General features: G+C 39.0%; 1 protein-coding gene across 2 annotated transcripts; it reads right to left on the bottom strand.

Annotated features, from left to right (window-relative positions):
* Positions 1 to 2809: 2809 nt before the first annotated feature.
* SUB1 (SUB1 regulator of transcription) lies at positions 2810 to 17898 on the bottom strand. Of its 2 annotated transcripts, none has more exons than XM_027745734.2 (5): positions 17833 to 17898; positions 15915 to 15987; positions 14168 to 14287; positions 8666 to 8774; positions 2810 to 5899 (listed from the first exon to the last, which is right to left on the bottom strand). In XM_027745734.2, exons 2-5 carry the CDS (start codon positions 15984 to 15986, stop codon positions 5820 to 5822), a joined length of 381 nt encoding a protein of 126 aa, XP_027601535.1. In that variant the 5' UTR covers position 15987; positions 17833 to 17898; the 3' UTR covers positions 2810 to 5819. The 2 variants fall into 2 exon arrangements, with proteins under 2 accessions (XP_027601535.1, XP_039246665.1); XM_039390731.1 differs by lacking the exon at positions 17833 to 17898 and adding an exon at positions 16944 to 17068.
* Between the last annotated feature and the right edge of the window lie 388 nt (positions 17899 to 18286).

The raw sequence follows: 18286 nt of genomic DNA, 5'->3' as shown, positions 1-18286 counted from the left end.
AAATCTAGTAAAAAATGCATCCAAGCATGACCTTTGCAAGTTCATTTTCAAAATCCGAAACTGGAGGATGTTAAAAATAATGAGTTGCAAATCTCCTTAATCATTACAAGAAAAAAATATAATTCAATTTCCTGCAAGGAAGTTCCACAAAATTAAAATACCAAGGCAAGAACAAATTTACAGAAGTGGAGGGAAACACCTAGATGATTTATTTACAAAAAAATTGTCCCCAAAACACAAAATCTTCATTTGCAAGCATTTTAACAGATTAGTCACAAATATTCTCTGCATGTTACTACAAATTGTTTTGATAGATGAAAGGCACATTACTATTAAATAGTAATGGAATAGATGCTGTATGAAAATAAGATAATGCACTTTCCCAACAGAGTTTCACAGGAACATTCTCCTACTGAAAGGAGGCTACACCACATACACTGACAAATCTGAAGAAAAAAAAAACAAAGATAAAAATCAGGGGTTATGTAGAGACAGGTGTTCTGAGGTTTCTTTGGACAGGAGGGCAGTCTTGACATCATCATAAATGATACTTACAGGGCACTTCAGGAACTTTTCAGGCTACCCACGCAACTGAGTTCTCCTTCCAGTGGCCAAACCATTGCAATTACAAACACCTTCGCTTACGGCAAGCTGATATCCATCCACATGACAGCTCTGTTTACGTTCACCCCAGGAACTGTCTCACTGGGGTGTTCTCCAAGTTGTTAATAATCACTTCAGGGGGAAAAGCATTTGTTCACTACTTTCACTGCAGACAATAATCCAAGCTAGTATGAACAGAATTACTTCCTTTGGGAAGTATGCATGTTGGCAAGAGTAATCCATTTTAAGTGCACTTTATCACAATGCTAAAATATATACACATACACACATGACCATTAATTGGCCTGTATTGGCAATAGCAGTTCTATCTGCCAACTACCACAAGGAACCAATCTTTGAGATATTTCTTGTCTTGTGGTTGCGCAAGTTTAGCCAGAGATGCTTGTGTTCCAAGAGACAGATGGATGCTTCCAGTGAGAATATAAAATCAGAGGAAATAAGAGGGAGTGCAGATCTCAGTAAGGGATGGCAAATGTAAAGCAGAGGAAACAGCAGAGCCATTTCACATTGAGACAGCTAGCAAAAACCTTCAAAGGTTACATAAAATCAACACCACAAATACACTGCCAAGTTTTATTGCTACATACTGTCTAATACTTTTAATTTCAAGTAGTTTATTGTTAGGTTCAAGTCAATCTCAAGTTTGCTCTTCATATATCAATGTCATTCACCTCTCCCTCAGATATATTGTGTGACGTTTTAATGAATGGAACAACTTAGGTCTATTCACTAAGACGAAATGAACTTTGTTTTTAACAGCCCATAAATTATTCTGGCACATTAGCCTATCACTGAAAGCATAAAGAATTTAAAATCCTAAGGTGTGAAACAGTTCTTTTTTTAAAAAACAAAAGTAACAGGGTTATGTAAAATCTTACCATTTCTTTACTTCAGCAGCTTTCATCTCATCAACTGCTGCCCAAGTGAAGTGATAACTAACAGCTGCCTACTAGGCATGCTGGCCAAGAAGGCATAAAATGTTTTTCTTATTTAGCCTTATCAAATACACCCAAAGATTTCCTAGAATAGTATGTTAATTGCACCAGCTTTTGCAGGTCTACGGCAAGCTCTATTCACCTTAAGATTATGAGCCCACCTCCTTCCAAAGGATAACAATGCTTTCAAAACCTTGAGGCCTCAACCCAACCTCAGTCTCTACCCCATCTGACATCTGATCAGTGATGAGTACATGGAATCACTGAAAACAAAATGGAAATAGAATTAAGCAGATCTTACAAAAAATTGTAATATTTTTGTTAAATAAAATACAATACCAAGGGAACAGCTGTTAGGTTCTCAGCCTTTAAGTATGCCCATGACTTGTGGCACGTCCCTCTGCTCACACAATAGCACAATGTAAGCTTCCCTGTTAAACCATCACAAAGGACTATTTACTGCAGTTCCTCAGCACAGGACTTCATACTTCTATGTAAGTATGTAACTATGTAATGTGAGCAGGAGACACACAGGTTTGATTTAGGAAAAGCACTGCCTGTTGGAATGCTCTTCCATACACAGGCACCAGGGCCACAGTCAAAGAGGAACCCTATCAGTTAGAGGGTGAAAGTAAATGAGGACTAGGTAGGACACAAGGACCCTGCACGAACCCCTGACTCCGTTTCTTCCCTTCGAGCCACAGTAATTCATCTTTCTGTGTCTATAAATTACTAAATACTCAAAATCACTTGGAGAAAAGTCTCTTAGGTTCAATGCTACAATCAGTTAACCCACTCCCTACAGGTCAGTCAACACAAGAATGTAAAAAACAAATGTCCTTCCTAAAGAAGCCTACGCTGACATAACTGACCAATGATAATTTTCCTACCTAATCTGTGGTTACCTTTAAAGTCAGATCAAAGAGAAACTCCACTTAAAAAAGACAATCAGCCATTCTCTTAACAGCCACAACTTATCAGGCACTCTTCTGTTTGATGTTTGAATGTGTGTTTATATCTGTTGCTTCCATATTTACATGACACTTGTTCTCCTATCTTGGTGAAAAATTTCTATCCCCGTGGGCCACACAAATCAATCCCCCATCCGCAGACATGGACCAAGTAGAAGATGATTAAGTTTTCAAATTTCCAAATTACAGCAGTTGTAATAAACAAACAGCAGGTTCCATAACTTGTCAGTGCAGCTGAACTTCTTAGTGCAGCTAATTTTCTATAAAAATAACACTACGTCAACAGAAGTCTTCATTTATTTCCAAGTGTTCAAACTGTTACTACACATACGCCATTCAACTATTTTTTATTTGAACATTAAGGTAATTACAGTTGCAGGGCTCATATTTCCAGTGGCCTCTCTGCAGAAGATACTACCAGAGCAAAACATGAAACATTCCACATGGCTAACAAAATGACATTTGAGTTACCAAAATTACAATCATCATATTTTTTTTTCTGCTAACAGATCACATAAGTACGTAACTGGGGCATTTCCTTTAACAGAAATATCAAAATTAGTACTGCACTTGTTTATTTTCAATATTAACATCTCCACATACGAGCAACATGGTACATGACAGTTTGATTATCACACATACAGTACTTTGGCAGCTCTAACTGTGACGTTTTTCCCCCTAAGCTCCACAGTAGGTTTATTTTATAAAACATATTGCTAATATGCCCTGCATAAACACGAAGAACAAAATGCATCTTTCTTTTGTCACTTCAGTGGGAAAGGGAGCAGTGCTCTTACCCCATACTACACAGCCTTGTCATACATGCACAATTTTCTTCCATGAACACTTCTAAATGTATCCTAACTAATATTTTTTCTGCAAGAAAATAATCTTTATTAAAAAAAAAAAAATCAGAATTTTCTTCTCAAATTAGGAAGACTACAGCCATGGATGATTACATGACAAATCGCTACTGTTTATTTCAAAATAATACTGAATGTGCCAAATTTTTATCAAGGTTACTTGTATATTATTGTCTTACAAGCACATCAGTCACCTGATCAATTCATCCCCTTTTGAGTTCATTTGTGAAACTGTCTGGTTTCTTTAGATACCTACTAATAACTAATAGTTCGTGCTTAACAAATACAAATTTCTTTGAACACTTCTACCATCAATTTCCACAAGAGAACTAACCACTGTAATAAACTTTTTCACTTCACTCTCCCCAAATGAATGATTTTAATTTCCCACCTTCCTGAACATAATTATATTGTACTCTGATACACAACTGTCACCCAATGACCTATTACCACAGTAATCTAAGTGAGGACAGTATTCCCTCTAATGTAATCATGCACTTTAAAGAAGCTACATGAGAGTTTTTAAGTAAAGTGGATGAAATCTGGTTGCAAAATTTCAGATTTAAAGGAACAAAGTCATATATACATACTGCAATAACAAATATCTGGAACTTGTCTACAGTGATATGAAACATTTCATTCGCTCACTTGTGATATTTTAGCAGCTATTTTGTATTTATTCTATTTGGTCCAAATAGCCCTACATGATGTTAGCAGTCACTCAGAAAAGAATGTTGTGCCCAAAAACACATCTGCTACCACAAACATCTCTTCAACCTTTTATTCATCCTCCAGCAATTCTTAAAAATTTAAGATTTCCTGAGCTATAAAAAATCCAGATCTTAATTTACTTGTTATATGTCATATTTGTACAAATACGTAATATTTGTAATATATACTTGTGAACTCAGCCATTTAATACCTATTTGCATTGAATAATGAACTCTGCAGCACAGGAACAGCCTGTGTATGGCACTTACAATCATGTCTGCAATAACAACTGTACTGATGTTCCATAATTAAAAAATGTTTATCTACACAAAGTTTAGAAACTACAATTACTTTATCAACAAATAGGAACATTACAGCCAAACTAATTAGGTTGGACATTCACTACATACTACATCTTGAAATGTCCATTTTCATGACGTTGTTTTATCTTCTTGCTTCAATTAACTGAATTAAGTGAGAAAATCAATTCTTCTCCAATTTTGCTTCCATTTATTCCCTGTAGTTATTATGTGCCAGCTAACTTTGGTCTTTCACCAGTGACTTCCGTCCTCGTGTGCCCCTTGTCTCTCCAAGTTCTACATCGTACTTGTGACTCAGTGCCACCAAGAAGCCCTTCCACTGGGGCAGCTTCTGGTCTAGCAGAGCTTCCACAGGGCAGAGGCTTTTCTCACCAGAGCACTATCAAGGCAGGCAGCGTGGATGGGGCAGGAACATGACAGACAGACATTTTGGCTGCAGCAGTTTTAACCCTGTTTGACTGCTTAACCTGTGTTACAGTCTAATTTTAGCATCATTGTTTATGCAATACTCTCAGCTGAACAAAAGCCCTACAAAGACAGGTCAACTGTTCCTTTTCTATAGAATAACTGGTTGGTATGTGTTCCAGAATGAATTTAACGCAAACCTTGAAAAAGGTACTAACTAATAACCACATGTGGATCTTTTAAATACTGTCTTACTCTGAGGTATATGTCTATTACTGTAAAAGTTTATGCATCACATCTAGAACTCAAGAAAAAAGGCTATTTGTATTTTCTATGTCAAGAAAACTACAGAAAATGAGAAAATTAGCATGTGTTTTGTGTTCAAGTGTTATTGTTTAGCTTAAAATACTTCATGCAAGTAATGCAAAAAAAGCTATATACTCAAGACTGTTTACATCTGAATAAATAGGGTAAATTAGCAAATACAGTATTGAAAACTATCTACAAAAATGTGTTTTCCCCAGTATTCACTGTTTGTATCAAGTCTTAAAGCAGAAAGCTGTAGGGCAATACCAAAGAGAATGTAATAAAAGAAAAAATTAAATTGAGACATTTTAAGAAATCTCGGAAAATAAATTTGTATTAACTATGAACAAAACTGAAACTAAACCAATGAGTAAAGCTATTAGGTGGCCTTATCAGCAAACACCTTCAATCAAAAGGCCATAAACAAGTATGCTTTACATATTACTTGATTTGTTTATTTTACACCATGGGGTGAAAGCAACACAATTCCTTTTAGTAAAGTATACACAAATAGCCTCACTCAGAATACACTTTTAATGCACATAAAAAAAGTATTCATCTTACAAATTGTTTTGCAATCCAAATATACAATAGCTTGGAAAACAATATTTTAGAAAACTAAAGCCAATGTAAAAAGACTACTTAATACAACTACATGATATAAGTTTTTGTATGGCTCTGTCTTTAGAGTTTTCTTACTGCATCATCAATATCAGAAATCTGTTCCTTCAGCTGATTCCACTGTTCTGGATTTAAAGAAATACCTGAAATGCATTAAAAATAAACACTTAGGACAAAAAGAAAATTGTGGTGCAGTATTCTTGTGTAATTACTATAAAGGCTAGTTTCATACACAAAGTCTATGTCATAACTATTAATGCCTGAGCTATTTCAACAACCACCATAGTTACAAAGTGAAACTGCTCACTTTGAACACTTCAATTTAACTTTAGGTTATCTCTAGACAAGTTTACATTGCAAAGAGAATGCGTGTAACAAAAAATTTTGCAAGTATTAGGCTAAACACAAGAAGGGAAATACAACTCTGGTCTTAACAGAAGGCAGTACAAAAGCCCAGGGTGAGAAGTAGGAAATCATTCACATTCCTGCTGGCTCCTAAAAGCCATACCTATGTGGACTGATTTTCTATGCACTTTTCAGGTACTATAATTCTGGGGTTCCCCCACCCCCGTTTTGTTTCTCAAAGCATTGTAAATAACATATACTATAAGTAACCTTTTGGAGAGACTCTATTACACTCGCTAACACAAACCAACATAAGTTATTTCTTCTTCAAGTTCACTATAGTTTCCAGTAACATTCAAACATTAATCATTCAATAAGTACCCCACAAACCATCTCCTCAGATCTATATCTGTCCTCATCTTCCTCAAGCTTGAGTCCAGGCGCATGTTTCATTTGCGCTTCAGTCTCCTCATTCTTCCCCTACAATCTCTATGCCAACTCTGTGAAGAGTGCAGGCTCACAGGGCTACCTCTCATACCTTCTCCCGCCAAGCTCTTCTACTATTTACCCCCACTCTCCTTCTTCAGTGATCAGGTGTCCTTTATTACTTTCTCCCTGTAGGTGGAGCAGGGCCTCAAAACAGCCGAAACTTTGAATTTCACTTTTTGAGCTCACGGTCTTTTTTTTTTCCTTTTTACCCCATCAGTGCTTATGAGGGCACCATCATAATTTAAAGCAGCAAGTACTGTGCATGGAGCTTCTCTAAGCAGTTTTCCACCAGCCTATAGTGTGAAGATTTCTTTTTTGAACGCAGGTCAGGTGTGCTAACCATTATTAGGGGACCAAGCATCATCAAAATGTCCCTCAACTACACAGCAGACAAACTGCACAAAGTTCAGATCTGCTGTTTGAGACACTCTGACTAATTTAAAATGCTGGATTTATTTTTCTGTCTTATTATAATATTTCAACTACTTAGACTGGTTTTAGGATAGCTAAATAGGTGGCTTATGAGTGCATTAATGGAATATTTGGCTCACATACTGTATCAGACTACTATTAAATTTTATCCTAGTAAAATTCAGACCCTTTTGCTGCATTGATAAACATTTCTACCTACATCATGTAACTTTTGTCACTAGGCCCACCCACCAAATCTCATTGTAGTTTGCCACTCAAAGTGCACATACTATTGAATTTCACCTCAAAACACAGCAGGGTAAAGTCCTTAGAAATTCATCTTTTTTATTAACTAACAACAAATCCAAAACAAAGAATGTTCCTGTACAACACCAGTACACCTGTTCATGCAAACCTATTCTCAATGGTTATTCAAGAAATGTTGAAAACGCTTCTCAAACTTTTCAAATTACTGTTCACTGAGTTGCTCCTGAACACACCATAAGAATGTAACAAACCTTATGCTGATTGTATGTCTTCAAACTTTGCAGCCTCCCAGTACAGGAAGGCCAGGAAGGGAGTCTTTGCAATGGCAAGAAGTGATGGGGCAAGGGAGAGTGGCTTCAAAATGGAAGAGAGTATATTTAGACTGGATATTTAGAATAAATTCTTGCCTGTGAGAGTGGTGAGGCCCTGGCACAGGCTGCCCAGAGAAGCTGTGGATGCCCCATGCCTGGAAGCGTTCAAGGCCAGATTGGATGGGGCTTTGAGCAACCTGGTCTAGTGGAAGGTGTCCCTGCCCATGGCACGGGGCTGGAACGAGATCTGTAAAGTCCCTTCCAACTCAAACCATTCAATGACTCTATGAATCCCCAGGGCAGAACATTTCATACTTACCTCTTTCATTGATGCAGTACAAAAACTGATAAAAAGTAGACTTTTCTAAGAGAAGCAACATAACCTTAAGCACAGCACTACTCCTGCAATTGTCCTCACATCCTCATCTTGAAATGGAAAAGTTCTGAAAGTGGTTCACAGTGAAGGCTTGCCATGACAAGCAACTATCCAAGCAGCAATTAAAGGTATAAGGGCTTGTGCTGTATTGCAGATTAGAAACTTGGTATCAAAGCTTGATCACTTGAGATACTTCTCCCTTTACTAAAATCTTCACTTTTTTCCTCCAAAATTAGTCACATTAAATGTTCTGATTTTTTTAATCAAAAATTTAATAGAAACTGAAGGACCTGGTTGTTTTAACAAAATTAACATCTTATAAAAATGATTAAATCTTTTCAGTGAATTTTGAAATAAGAAATCCAATTGTAATAAAATAAATTGTGTTAACTAAGTTAATCAATTGGGGGAAAAAAGTATGGCTATGTTATGGTCATGTTTATAAGTTCTCTACCAAATTTGCTTGTTTTGATGCCTTGCCATAAAACATGGAGGATCTATTTAGGAAAATGGACTCAGGCCAACAAACCCACTTTGCTCTTATTTATAATCTACAGATTAAACTAATTCTCTGTTAAAATACAAATTATAGGAAAGTAAAAATATTACTCTAAAAATATCACGTAGCATCAAAGGATAAAAATACGATACACAAAGTTCTACTGCAAACCCAATGTTTTAATACAAAGTAACATCAAGCAGAACAATACCTTTTCTGCCAGGCTTCATTTCACCTTCTTGATCCATCCAGTATTCTCTAATATCAATTAAGACTTTTCCTTTAAAGTCCCGGACACTGACATACCTCATTTTGCCAATCTGTCAAAACACACATAAAGGTCTTTTAGGTATTTTACATATTACAGCATTCACTTTCCCCAGCAGCATTAGACTCTGACATGTGACACTGCACACTGCGGCTTATTTTAGACACCAGAGAAACAACTAGATTAAAAGCTTAACTCAGAGTAGTCAGTAGGCTAATAAGCAACGACTTAAAACTAGTTGATCAGGCAATGCTCAATGCAGAAGTAGCCCTCCCAGAATAAAAAAAGTCTGTATTCTTTACATGCTTGCTCTTATAAAAGTCATGGATTTACTATTTTCTGAAATAAAATTTTGCCTTTGTTTCCAGCAGCTGTAAAAGAAGACAGGAAAAAGGGACCTCTACTCCCAAGTGTAAATTTTAGTCCATTTCACACGTACAGAAAGCAAATTAGATATTCACGTGCAACGCCTCCCAAAAACAACTCTCTCGTAATTGTGGGGCTTTATTTTCTTTTTTAACACAGTAAATACAGATGGAAATGAAAGTTAGCCACCTACTGTCCCATGCCCACTCCCAAACCCTCACAGGTACCTCACTGTACCAGGTGTTCCAAAAAACCATCCAAATCTTTTAAGTTTACCGGCACGTAGCATACGAAGAAATGACTCCTGAGTTACATAATTTCTGCACCAATGTCTTAACTGAATTACATGGGCACCTTTTTTTTTTTCAAGTGAGGGGAAGAGTGAGTGGGAGGAAGAATCAAACCAACAACTACACAATACACCACACATTTAGGCTTATTAAAGATCTTCCCAAATATGATAAGTACATGGTGAATTGGAGAACCAGAAATTAGATAACAAAATCACAATCAAATAAAATTTCTCACAATTCCTGTAAGAAATCCTTAGAATTTTGCATGCAGCTTCTGGATACATTTTATGAAGAAAGAACACATTCTAAAGTAAACAATTTTAAAATAAAATACTCCTTCCTGATAAAATATTTTAACTTCCTTTATCTATGCATCTTGCATTTTGATACAACCTAAGGGGGATCCAAACACTCTAGCATTAAGTCTAACCAGACAGATTGAAAAGCTCTCCCATCGAGTACACTGATTCACAGATGTTTAAGTCATATGCTCTTATTTCACAAAATTAATACAAACATGAACACTTTTATGCTTGCCTAAAGAAATTTTTCTTCTTACGCAGATCATGCCACATGACTTCTAAAATTGATAATAAAACAATTATGACATACCTAGATAACGTAAGTCTGAAGCACTTTTCCTACTTCAAAGCATCTAGTTCGTTAAAATGAACAAGACATTGTAGTTTATAAGACAGTATTTTTTGACCAGTTAAACACTTTCACAGCACTACAAAGTTAACATTCAAAAATAAAGTATAATGTCATGGCATGCTAGCTCTTTCAGACCAAACTTGGCACCGTGCCCAAGCCCCTCAGCACTGCTGGCAAAGAACATCCTAAACAGCCTACACAAACATTTCTTGGTTTCACCCTTTAACGCTTCGCTAACTTTTAAGGTCACCTCTAAGAACAGCTTCAAGTAGTAACACTCAGCAGCACCTCTTTTTCCATGGCTGTGGAAGAATCTTAGTGTATTGCCAAGTACTTCCAGGTTTGTCCTAAATAATAAAATCTAATGTAATATAGCAGCTTAAAGTTGCAAATACAGTTAAAGTGTTTAGAATGTGATTTGCAAAGACTGTATGTCTCAATTCAACTACAGTAAGGTGAGTGGCAATAATGCAAAGTTCGCATTTACTCAATCAGTCAGTCTACCTTAGATGGAAGCAGTTCTATATGAAAATGCTGAAATTAAGTTAGATTTCACATCACTGTCTAGATTTCAGATGAATGATCACAATAAATTTTGAAAAATTTATGCAAAACTGTTCTATGCAAAAGCTGCCATCACCAAAACTTTTAAATACGCTTCTGAAGTACAGCTCCAACAAACATCTAAGGTTTAAAACCACAACCAAAATCTAGATATAAGTAAACTGATGTTTCTCGATACTTAGCTACCTGCAGTTCTGGTAAAGGTTCATTTCTGAACAATTCTTTTGTTATGCAGCAGCCGATCGTCCTGGAGTAATTTCACTGACAAACGTATATTTAGATCTCCATAACCACAGCCATGTTTCAAGGGTGGCTGTGCCAGTTTTGGCTGGGGTAGAGGTAATTTTGTCACAGCGGCTGGTATTGGGCTGTGGATTGGATTTGTGCTGAACACAGTGATGACAATATAGAGATGTTCTTGTTCTGAGCAGGGCTTACACAGGGTCAAGGCCTTTTCTGCTTTTCCTACTGCCATGCCTGCAAGGTGGCTGCGAGTGCATGGGAGGAGACACAGCCAGGACAGGTGACCCCAACTGACACAGGGATATTCCATACCATATGGCATCATGCTCAGTATATAAAGCAGGGGGAAGAAGGAAGGTACATGTTTGGGGTCTTCCCAAGTAACTGTTATACGTGATGGAGCCCTGTTCTCCTGGAGATGGCTGAAAACCTGCCTGCCCATGGGAAGTAGTGAATTAATTCCTTGTTTTGCTCTGTTTGAGTGCAGCACTTTTGCTTTCCCTATTAAATGCTTTATCTCAACCCACAAGTTTTCTCACTTCCAGTTCTCTCCCCAGTCCTGCTGGTGGTGGAGTGAGTGAGCAGCTGCTGGCTGGGGTTAAACCACAACAGTCATATTGACTTACAGCAGTCCAGTTACTGCAGTTCAACCTTCACAGACAAGTTCATATACTTTTCATTAAATACTACAGATCCTAAGATTATACTGCTCTACTGAATTACACGAATTAAAACCACCGTTTCCAAGTTTGTTTCTCAGAATAAAAAGTACTGAAATTGTGTCTCAGTTCCCTTCACAGCTATGCAACTGACTTCCTCTATGAGCTTCAGCAAGCACCTTCTTCATTACTTTTCCTATTTCCAGATTTTCTGGATTAAATGGTACACACACTGTGGAAGTAGAAACGGCAAAAAAACCTCCTTTCGTATATGGACAGCACTACAAGGAGCACAATGAAGACTCCTGTAAACAGTGAGATCTGTCACACAGCAAGTTGTTCGTGAAATGCATCGGTGACCATCCAAGTTTCATAATTAATGTGCTAAACCAATCAGTTTCAGAGCATCATACACATATATTTACGTTCTTTCAGGAGCCTACGATAAAGTCATTACACTGGGAAATCAAAGAACTTTACACTGGGAAATCAAAGAACTTATCTATTTCAAGTCAAAAAGCAAATACGACCAAAACTCAAAAAAAAAAAAAAAAAAAAAGGTGGAGAGTGGACAGGACAACACACAGACAACTTTTAAGTAACCATGTCAGTTAAATGCATGATCATGCAATGTGGTTCCACTCTGGGTAGTCATTAATGCATCCTGACAAACCTTATCCAAATCAGGCATAGGTAGATGATAGGATTAGTCAAACTAACCAAAGCACATGGTGCAAAGCTCAGGTTGGCTTGAAGCCACAGACAGGAATCTAATGTATCAACACTAAACCCTTCCACACTGACATGAATAACTCTAGTCCTTAGGGCCTCTAGCAATACATCACACAGGGGAGGGAGCAAGATAAATTTCTGCATGCTAACTGCACACAAATCCTTCAACAAACTGCAAAGTATACCAGGCTATCTATAAAACCTAAAAAGGCAAAGACCTGTAAATACATAAAATACACTTGGTCTCTTATATTGAATTAATTCTCTTCTACTTACATTCATACTATTCTTCATAAGTAGTTGCAAAAAAAAAAAAATCATTACAGCAACAATCTCAAACAAAAATATAAAATGTAAAAATGTATGAAAATGCTGAATCTTCAGAATACAGCAGTCACAACAAGCTCTATATTAAGGAAAGCTGTATACCTTAAGAGCCCAGCGTGAGGGTGCAGAATAACAATCCTCTAAGTATCACATCATTTGAAGCCATTCCCTCACACAATATGGACACAATAGAACTTGTGACTATCCCAGGAATGCTTTACAGCCTCATTTCCACCAACTGAAGCTACACTTATAAGTTTTACTGCAAAGTCACTTCCACATCAGAGATCATTTTACTGCCGTGGGAGATAAATCCTTCAGAAATAAGAGTTTCTAATAATACTGAAAGTCCTAGAACTAACAAAACTGTATCTAAAAAATTACCATGTAACAGTATCTTATAGCATGGTCTTCTAAGTAGGAGAGAGGGAGGGGCAGTATTCTTAGACCTACTATAGCTCTATTTATCCACTGCAACATTTACCTCTTAGGAACTGGGCAGAAGTTGATGTAGCTTGAAAAAACTGACAAAGCTTCACATAATACAAGGAGCAATCCAAAATTTTTTTTGTTGCTGATTACCTGAAAGGCAGGCAGACTGAGCAACACTGATGTTTTAGGTCAAGGTGATATTCAAATATCTGTATTATACTCAACACCGGAAGAACCTTGTTCTTTTCAGACTAATAAGAGTCCTCTGCTGTCTGTTTTTAGTAACTTTTTAATATCTTAGGTCAAAAAGGTTTCAAGAAACCAGAGCACACAAATACTTTCATTTTATTTGAAAGTGCTTGGATGTTTTTGCATCAGGGGAACACTAAAAGTTTTAACAGTTTTCTTCAAGGCTGGAATTTCTGAACTTGTTACAAACATAACACAAAGTTTATACATAGTTCTTTAGAGTTCTAACTATATAGGTCTTGATCCATGCCTGTAAAACACGTAATTCTGAGCTATGTATATTCTTGCACAGGTCTCAGCACACGCTGTTACTTCCTCAGCCAACCCTGGAAACTGCAATACCCTAAATTCACAAATGCAGCTTTCTACTGAAAAATGTACATTCATTCTATCTTAAAAACAGGGACGATGTCAAAAATTACTATTATTATGGATGTTCAGCGATAAAATTCTCCATCATAAAATATAGTAAGAAGCAAAACTTATTCCAAGATGCTGTCTTATCATACAGGAGCCAAGTTGTCCTTGACCTAGTTAAACAGGAATGAAGAGTCCACGCTTTGGTTTCCAAGAAGCCTTTTTTCCAAGAGCCCTGATTAAAAAACATTTCCATGTAGAGACAAACCTAATTTAATATTTACAGTATACTCTTGGTAAGTGCTGTATTTACCGACAAAATGAGTACCCAGAGCTAGCAAAGTCAAGAGCATTAGATCAATTGCTGCAACTCAGATTCTTTTACTCAGCTGAAACTTGACCACGCTCTTCTGAGCATCTCATCTGCATGCGAGCACCGTAATCCCTTCCAGCCAAGGATTCAGGAGACTAAGACTGTGCTGCCAAGAAACTCAGATCACCTCATAAAATTTATACTGAATATGATGTAACATGTTACCTTTACCAGGCTTATGAGTCATCAATTTTACCTGAAACATATTCTCATCTCTGTTACTGCTTTGCTTAGAAGAAGCTGGACCTTTTGAACTTTCACCAGTCTTTTGTTTCTTTACAGGTTTTTCTGGAGTTGCTTGCTTTTTCCGCTTTGCCTTGGAGCAAGGAAGAAAAAAAAAGCATGAGCCACAACTCACTCTATATGCTACAGAAAAGTTTACATTTTATGTCACAAACTATTACTAAGTAATGCACATTACCACCTTCCTGCTGTGAAGGCAGGACTCCAATACTGTACATTTAGACTGGAATCAAAGAAATAAAACCCTTCAAATGAGCCTAATTCTGTTCCCAGTGAAGTTTACCATAATACTTTGGCTTTAAAGAGAATTTAATCAGATCAAAATACATTTCAAAAACTCTTCTCTTTTTGCACAGTAACACTGTCAGCTCAATAGTTTTAATTAAAAAATTAAGTCTGAGAGCAATGACACTTTCCCTTCTACAGAGTGCAACAAAAAATGCAGAACAGTTTATGACTCCTCTTCAAAAAAAGAAATAAAACCTACAGAAGATAATGATTAAAGGATCTGGAAACCACCTCCATCACACAACTTTTTTTTTTTTAATCAGCATCCAATCTCTGCCCTCAGCATGATGAATTAAACATCTTTTTAGAACATTCAGACAATATGACCTGTAAATCAGGTTGTTCAGATAACTCACAAAGTTACTGTTTCTACTCACAGTTATATAGTAACCATGCTCCCCACATCAAAAAAAAAAGGAATACCAAAATACCAAAAATTAGTCTCACCTGCTCAGATCATGTTGTGGATAATCTCTCTGAAAAAAACCCCAACCCTACTGCCCACTAAAGCAGGCTGTCAGACTGTCTTTTCAGGAATAGAGTTCCCTAACAAAAAAATCACCCCATCAACTTTTTTTCTTAAGGTCTGACAGAACACCTGATTTGCAAGGTGCAATCAAGTCACGATTGAAGCAATTCAGTAAATCAGACCAAGCCTTTTAAAGTACTACACTAAAATACCTGATGTCTGCATTACCAAATAGCATTTCTCAAAACCACGAATTCACTAGTTTTTTCTGATTTTGCTCGGAATCATTGATACATCTATACAAGATTCTAAATTAAATAACTATTAAAAATAAACAGGAACACTCAATTTATACATTCAGAACAGTCATGTTACAATTTATCAATTCAAATACACTCAGGTTGGCTCTGCTTTTAAGTGAGAAACTAACAGATGGTATTACAGCAAATAAAAGAAAATTAAGCAGAGAAAAAAACCACACAAACAAGATAAGCAAATGACACGATGAAACACAGGGTAAGATAAGATTTTTATTACAGAGAAGTAATCCAGATATCAAATTGGCAGTGGTGGGTGTGGGCATGTTCTCAAAATAAGTCTAAATTCTTGCCATCAGGGCAGCTTATACAAAAGCCTTCTATCGCTTGCCACAAAGCAGTAAATAATTACAGGAATCTTGTTATTATATGTATCATATGGAATGGCATGAACAAAGCAAAATGCAACTTAAAAAAACCTTTTCCGCAAGTCAAAAAACATGTAATCCACCTAAACTTGGGAAAGAGGTTGGTTTTTTTGGGGGCGGGGAGAAAGAGAGCTTTTTTAAGTGTCTCATAAATCACAGGGAATAACAGGCATGTTGTGACATAATGCTCACCTAATTCCTTAACCTCGTCCTGAAATAAAAGAGTTAATACAGTAATAAACTGTATATAATGTTCACCTTTTTGTCAACTTCACTATCTGAATCACTGGCAGATGAGCTTGAAGATACCAGTTCCTTTGATTTAGGCATTCTGGGAAGAGAAAAATAACATGAGAACACTACATAAAGAATACATCCCATTATAGCTGGAAAGCCATCTTCAGATCTGTACTGGCTCATCTTATTCAAAACTCTCCTAAAGACTTTCCTGCTGTTTCATGTAAGCTTTAATACACATTGCAGATGCAATCTCAAACACTCTTCCCTCTGGTATCTCTTCTCCTTTTTACTGCAACTGTACTAAATGCAGTAAATGGTTTGGCCTCTGAACTGTTTACAGCAGAACAATTTTTCACAAGTGTCATACATCCCCAGACACGGCAAAAACCACGGTGTAAAAAATAAAATATAATGCCGTCCTCCAGTTAAATCCTTTATATGACATTCACATATATAGTTCATTCAGGTCCTTTCATTGCCTGCACTCTGACGTGGGCATTTCACCCAGCTGGACTCACAAGCAATGTGCTGCATAATCGTCACACATAAAGATGAAGATCCCACCAACACAACAGTCTGAAAAACGCCTCAGTTACAGTGAACCACAGCACTGCAATTAATATTTCCACTGCAGCTTCAACACATCAGTCACTAGAGTCTATTCATTTGCCAGACAAGCAGACATTCAGCTTTCCTTGAATGCATGCTGCCAGGTGTGCTCATACATCACTCTGGTATGCAAACATGTGGTTAGATGTAGCGGTTGCACATCTTCCCTGCTACTGCTTTGTAACACATCCACAGCTCTTTTGTTCTTTCAGAATAAAAACAGGCATCCTAGAGAGAAACTGTGATATGAACCACAGCTAGGAAAGGCTAACATAATACTAAGGGATATTTTGAAGCGTTGTTAAACTGGCAGTGAAATAAAACCCACATATGCAAATTAAAAAAAAAAAAAAAAAAAAAAAAAAACACAACAAAAAAAACCACCACGGAGTCCAAATAATGGTAACGAATCAACGTGGTTCTAAAGTAGAGCAAGACCTGTGGTAACAGCTTGGAGCACTGCGATGGAGGCTGGAGCACTGCACAGGATACAGGGAATGGGGAAGCACACACAAGCCACGCTGTAAGATGGAGGCAGAGGAGCGCTGGAATGGGACAATGTGAAAATAAGCACAGGGATGACACTGAGTCTGAAAAGCCAAACGATGGTGCGCGGGGATGACCCCAGGGGTCCGCGCGCGGACGAGGAAGGGACAACATGGAGGAAGGTGTGGGCGGAAACCGGAGGAAAAAGGGATGCGGGGCGGTGGGAGCCCCCCGGAGGGGCCGAGCGTGAGGCGACACGGTGAGGCAGGCGAGGAGGGGGGTGAGGGCGATGAGACGGGCCAGGCGAGAGCGAGGAAAGGTAAGGAAAGGAAGGCGAGCCGGGAAGACCAGGTAGGCGGATCCCAGCCGCCATTTTCCTCCCCTATTCCTCTTTTTCCACGGCTCGTGCCGCCCCCCTGAGGAAAGGACACCCAAGACCCGAACAAGGATGGGGGTGGAATGGGGCGAGGACACTCAAGTGCTCCCGGGGCAGGGCGGTAGCGAGGGGGCCGCGGGTCACCCGCGGCGGGGCGACAGAAAGGCAGCACGGGCAGACGCGGGCCGGGGGTCGCCGGCGGGCCGGGTCCGCTCCCGCTCCCGGCGTGGGGGCAGGGGAGGAGCGCGGAGGTAGGGGGGGAGCGCGGAGAGGCGCCATCTTCTCCCTCCCTCAGACCCTCCGCGCCCCCCAACGTGGCAGCTCCCCCTCGGCAGAGGCGGCCGCTCCCCAGCGGGGCGGCCCTCCCGCAGGGTACCGCGGGCACTCGAGGAACACGGGGCGGCCTCCCGGCAGGGCTGCCCCGAGCGGTGCCGCGGGGGGTGCGCGTGGGGACTCGGCACTCACGTCCTGCTCCGCGCGTGGCTGGTCTGCACCGCGACACGGGCGGAACTGACGTGCCGCGGAACGCCCGCCCCGGGCCGCTCACGTGGGGAGGCGGGGCGGGGAGGGGGCTGGCTTTAAAGGGGACGCGCGGCCCTTTGTCCCTTTTGTCGCCCGTTCGCGCCCCCGCCGAGGGGGCGGTGGGAGGGAGCGGGATCACAGTGATGGGAAGGGAACCTTTGCGGAGTCACAGAACGTCCTCCGTTGGGAGAGAATCACAGAGATCACAGGGTATGCTGAGTTGGAAGGGATCCACCAGGATCATCGAGCCCTGCACAGGACACCACAAAAGTCACTCCGTGTGCCTGAGAGTATCGTCCAAATGCTTCTTGAACTCTGTCAGGCTTGGTACTGTGACCACTTCCCTGGGGAGCCTGCTCCAGTGCCCAACCACCCTCTCTAGGTGAAGAACCTTTTC

The sequence above is a fragment of the Pipra filicauda genome, unplaced genomic scaffold, assembly GCF_003945595.2.
Source record: "Pipra filicauda isolate LSUMZ 115617 unplaced genomic scaffold, ASM394559v2 scaffold86_size2582843_pilon, whole genome shotgun sequence".
NCBI lineage: Eukaryota > Metazoa > Chordata > Aves > Passeriformes > Pipridae > Pipra > Pipra filicauda.
Note: the sequence above shows the minus strand (reverse complement) of the source record. Positions and strands in the feature narration are given on the sequence as shown.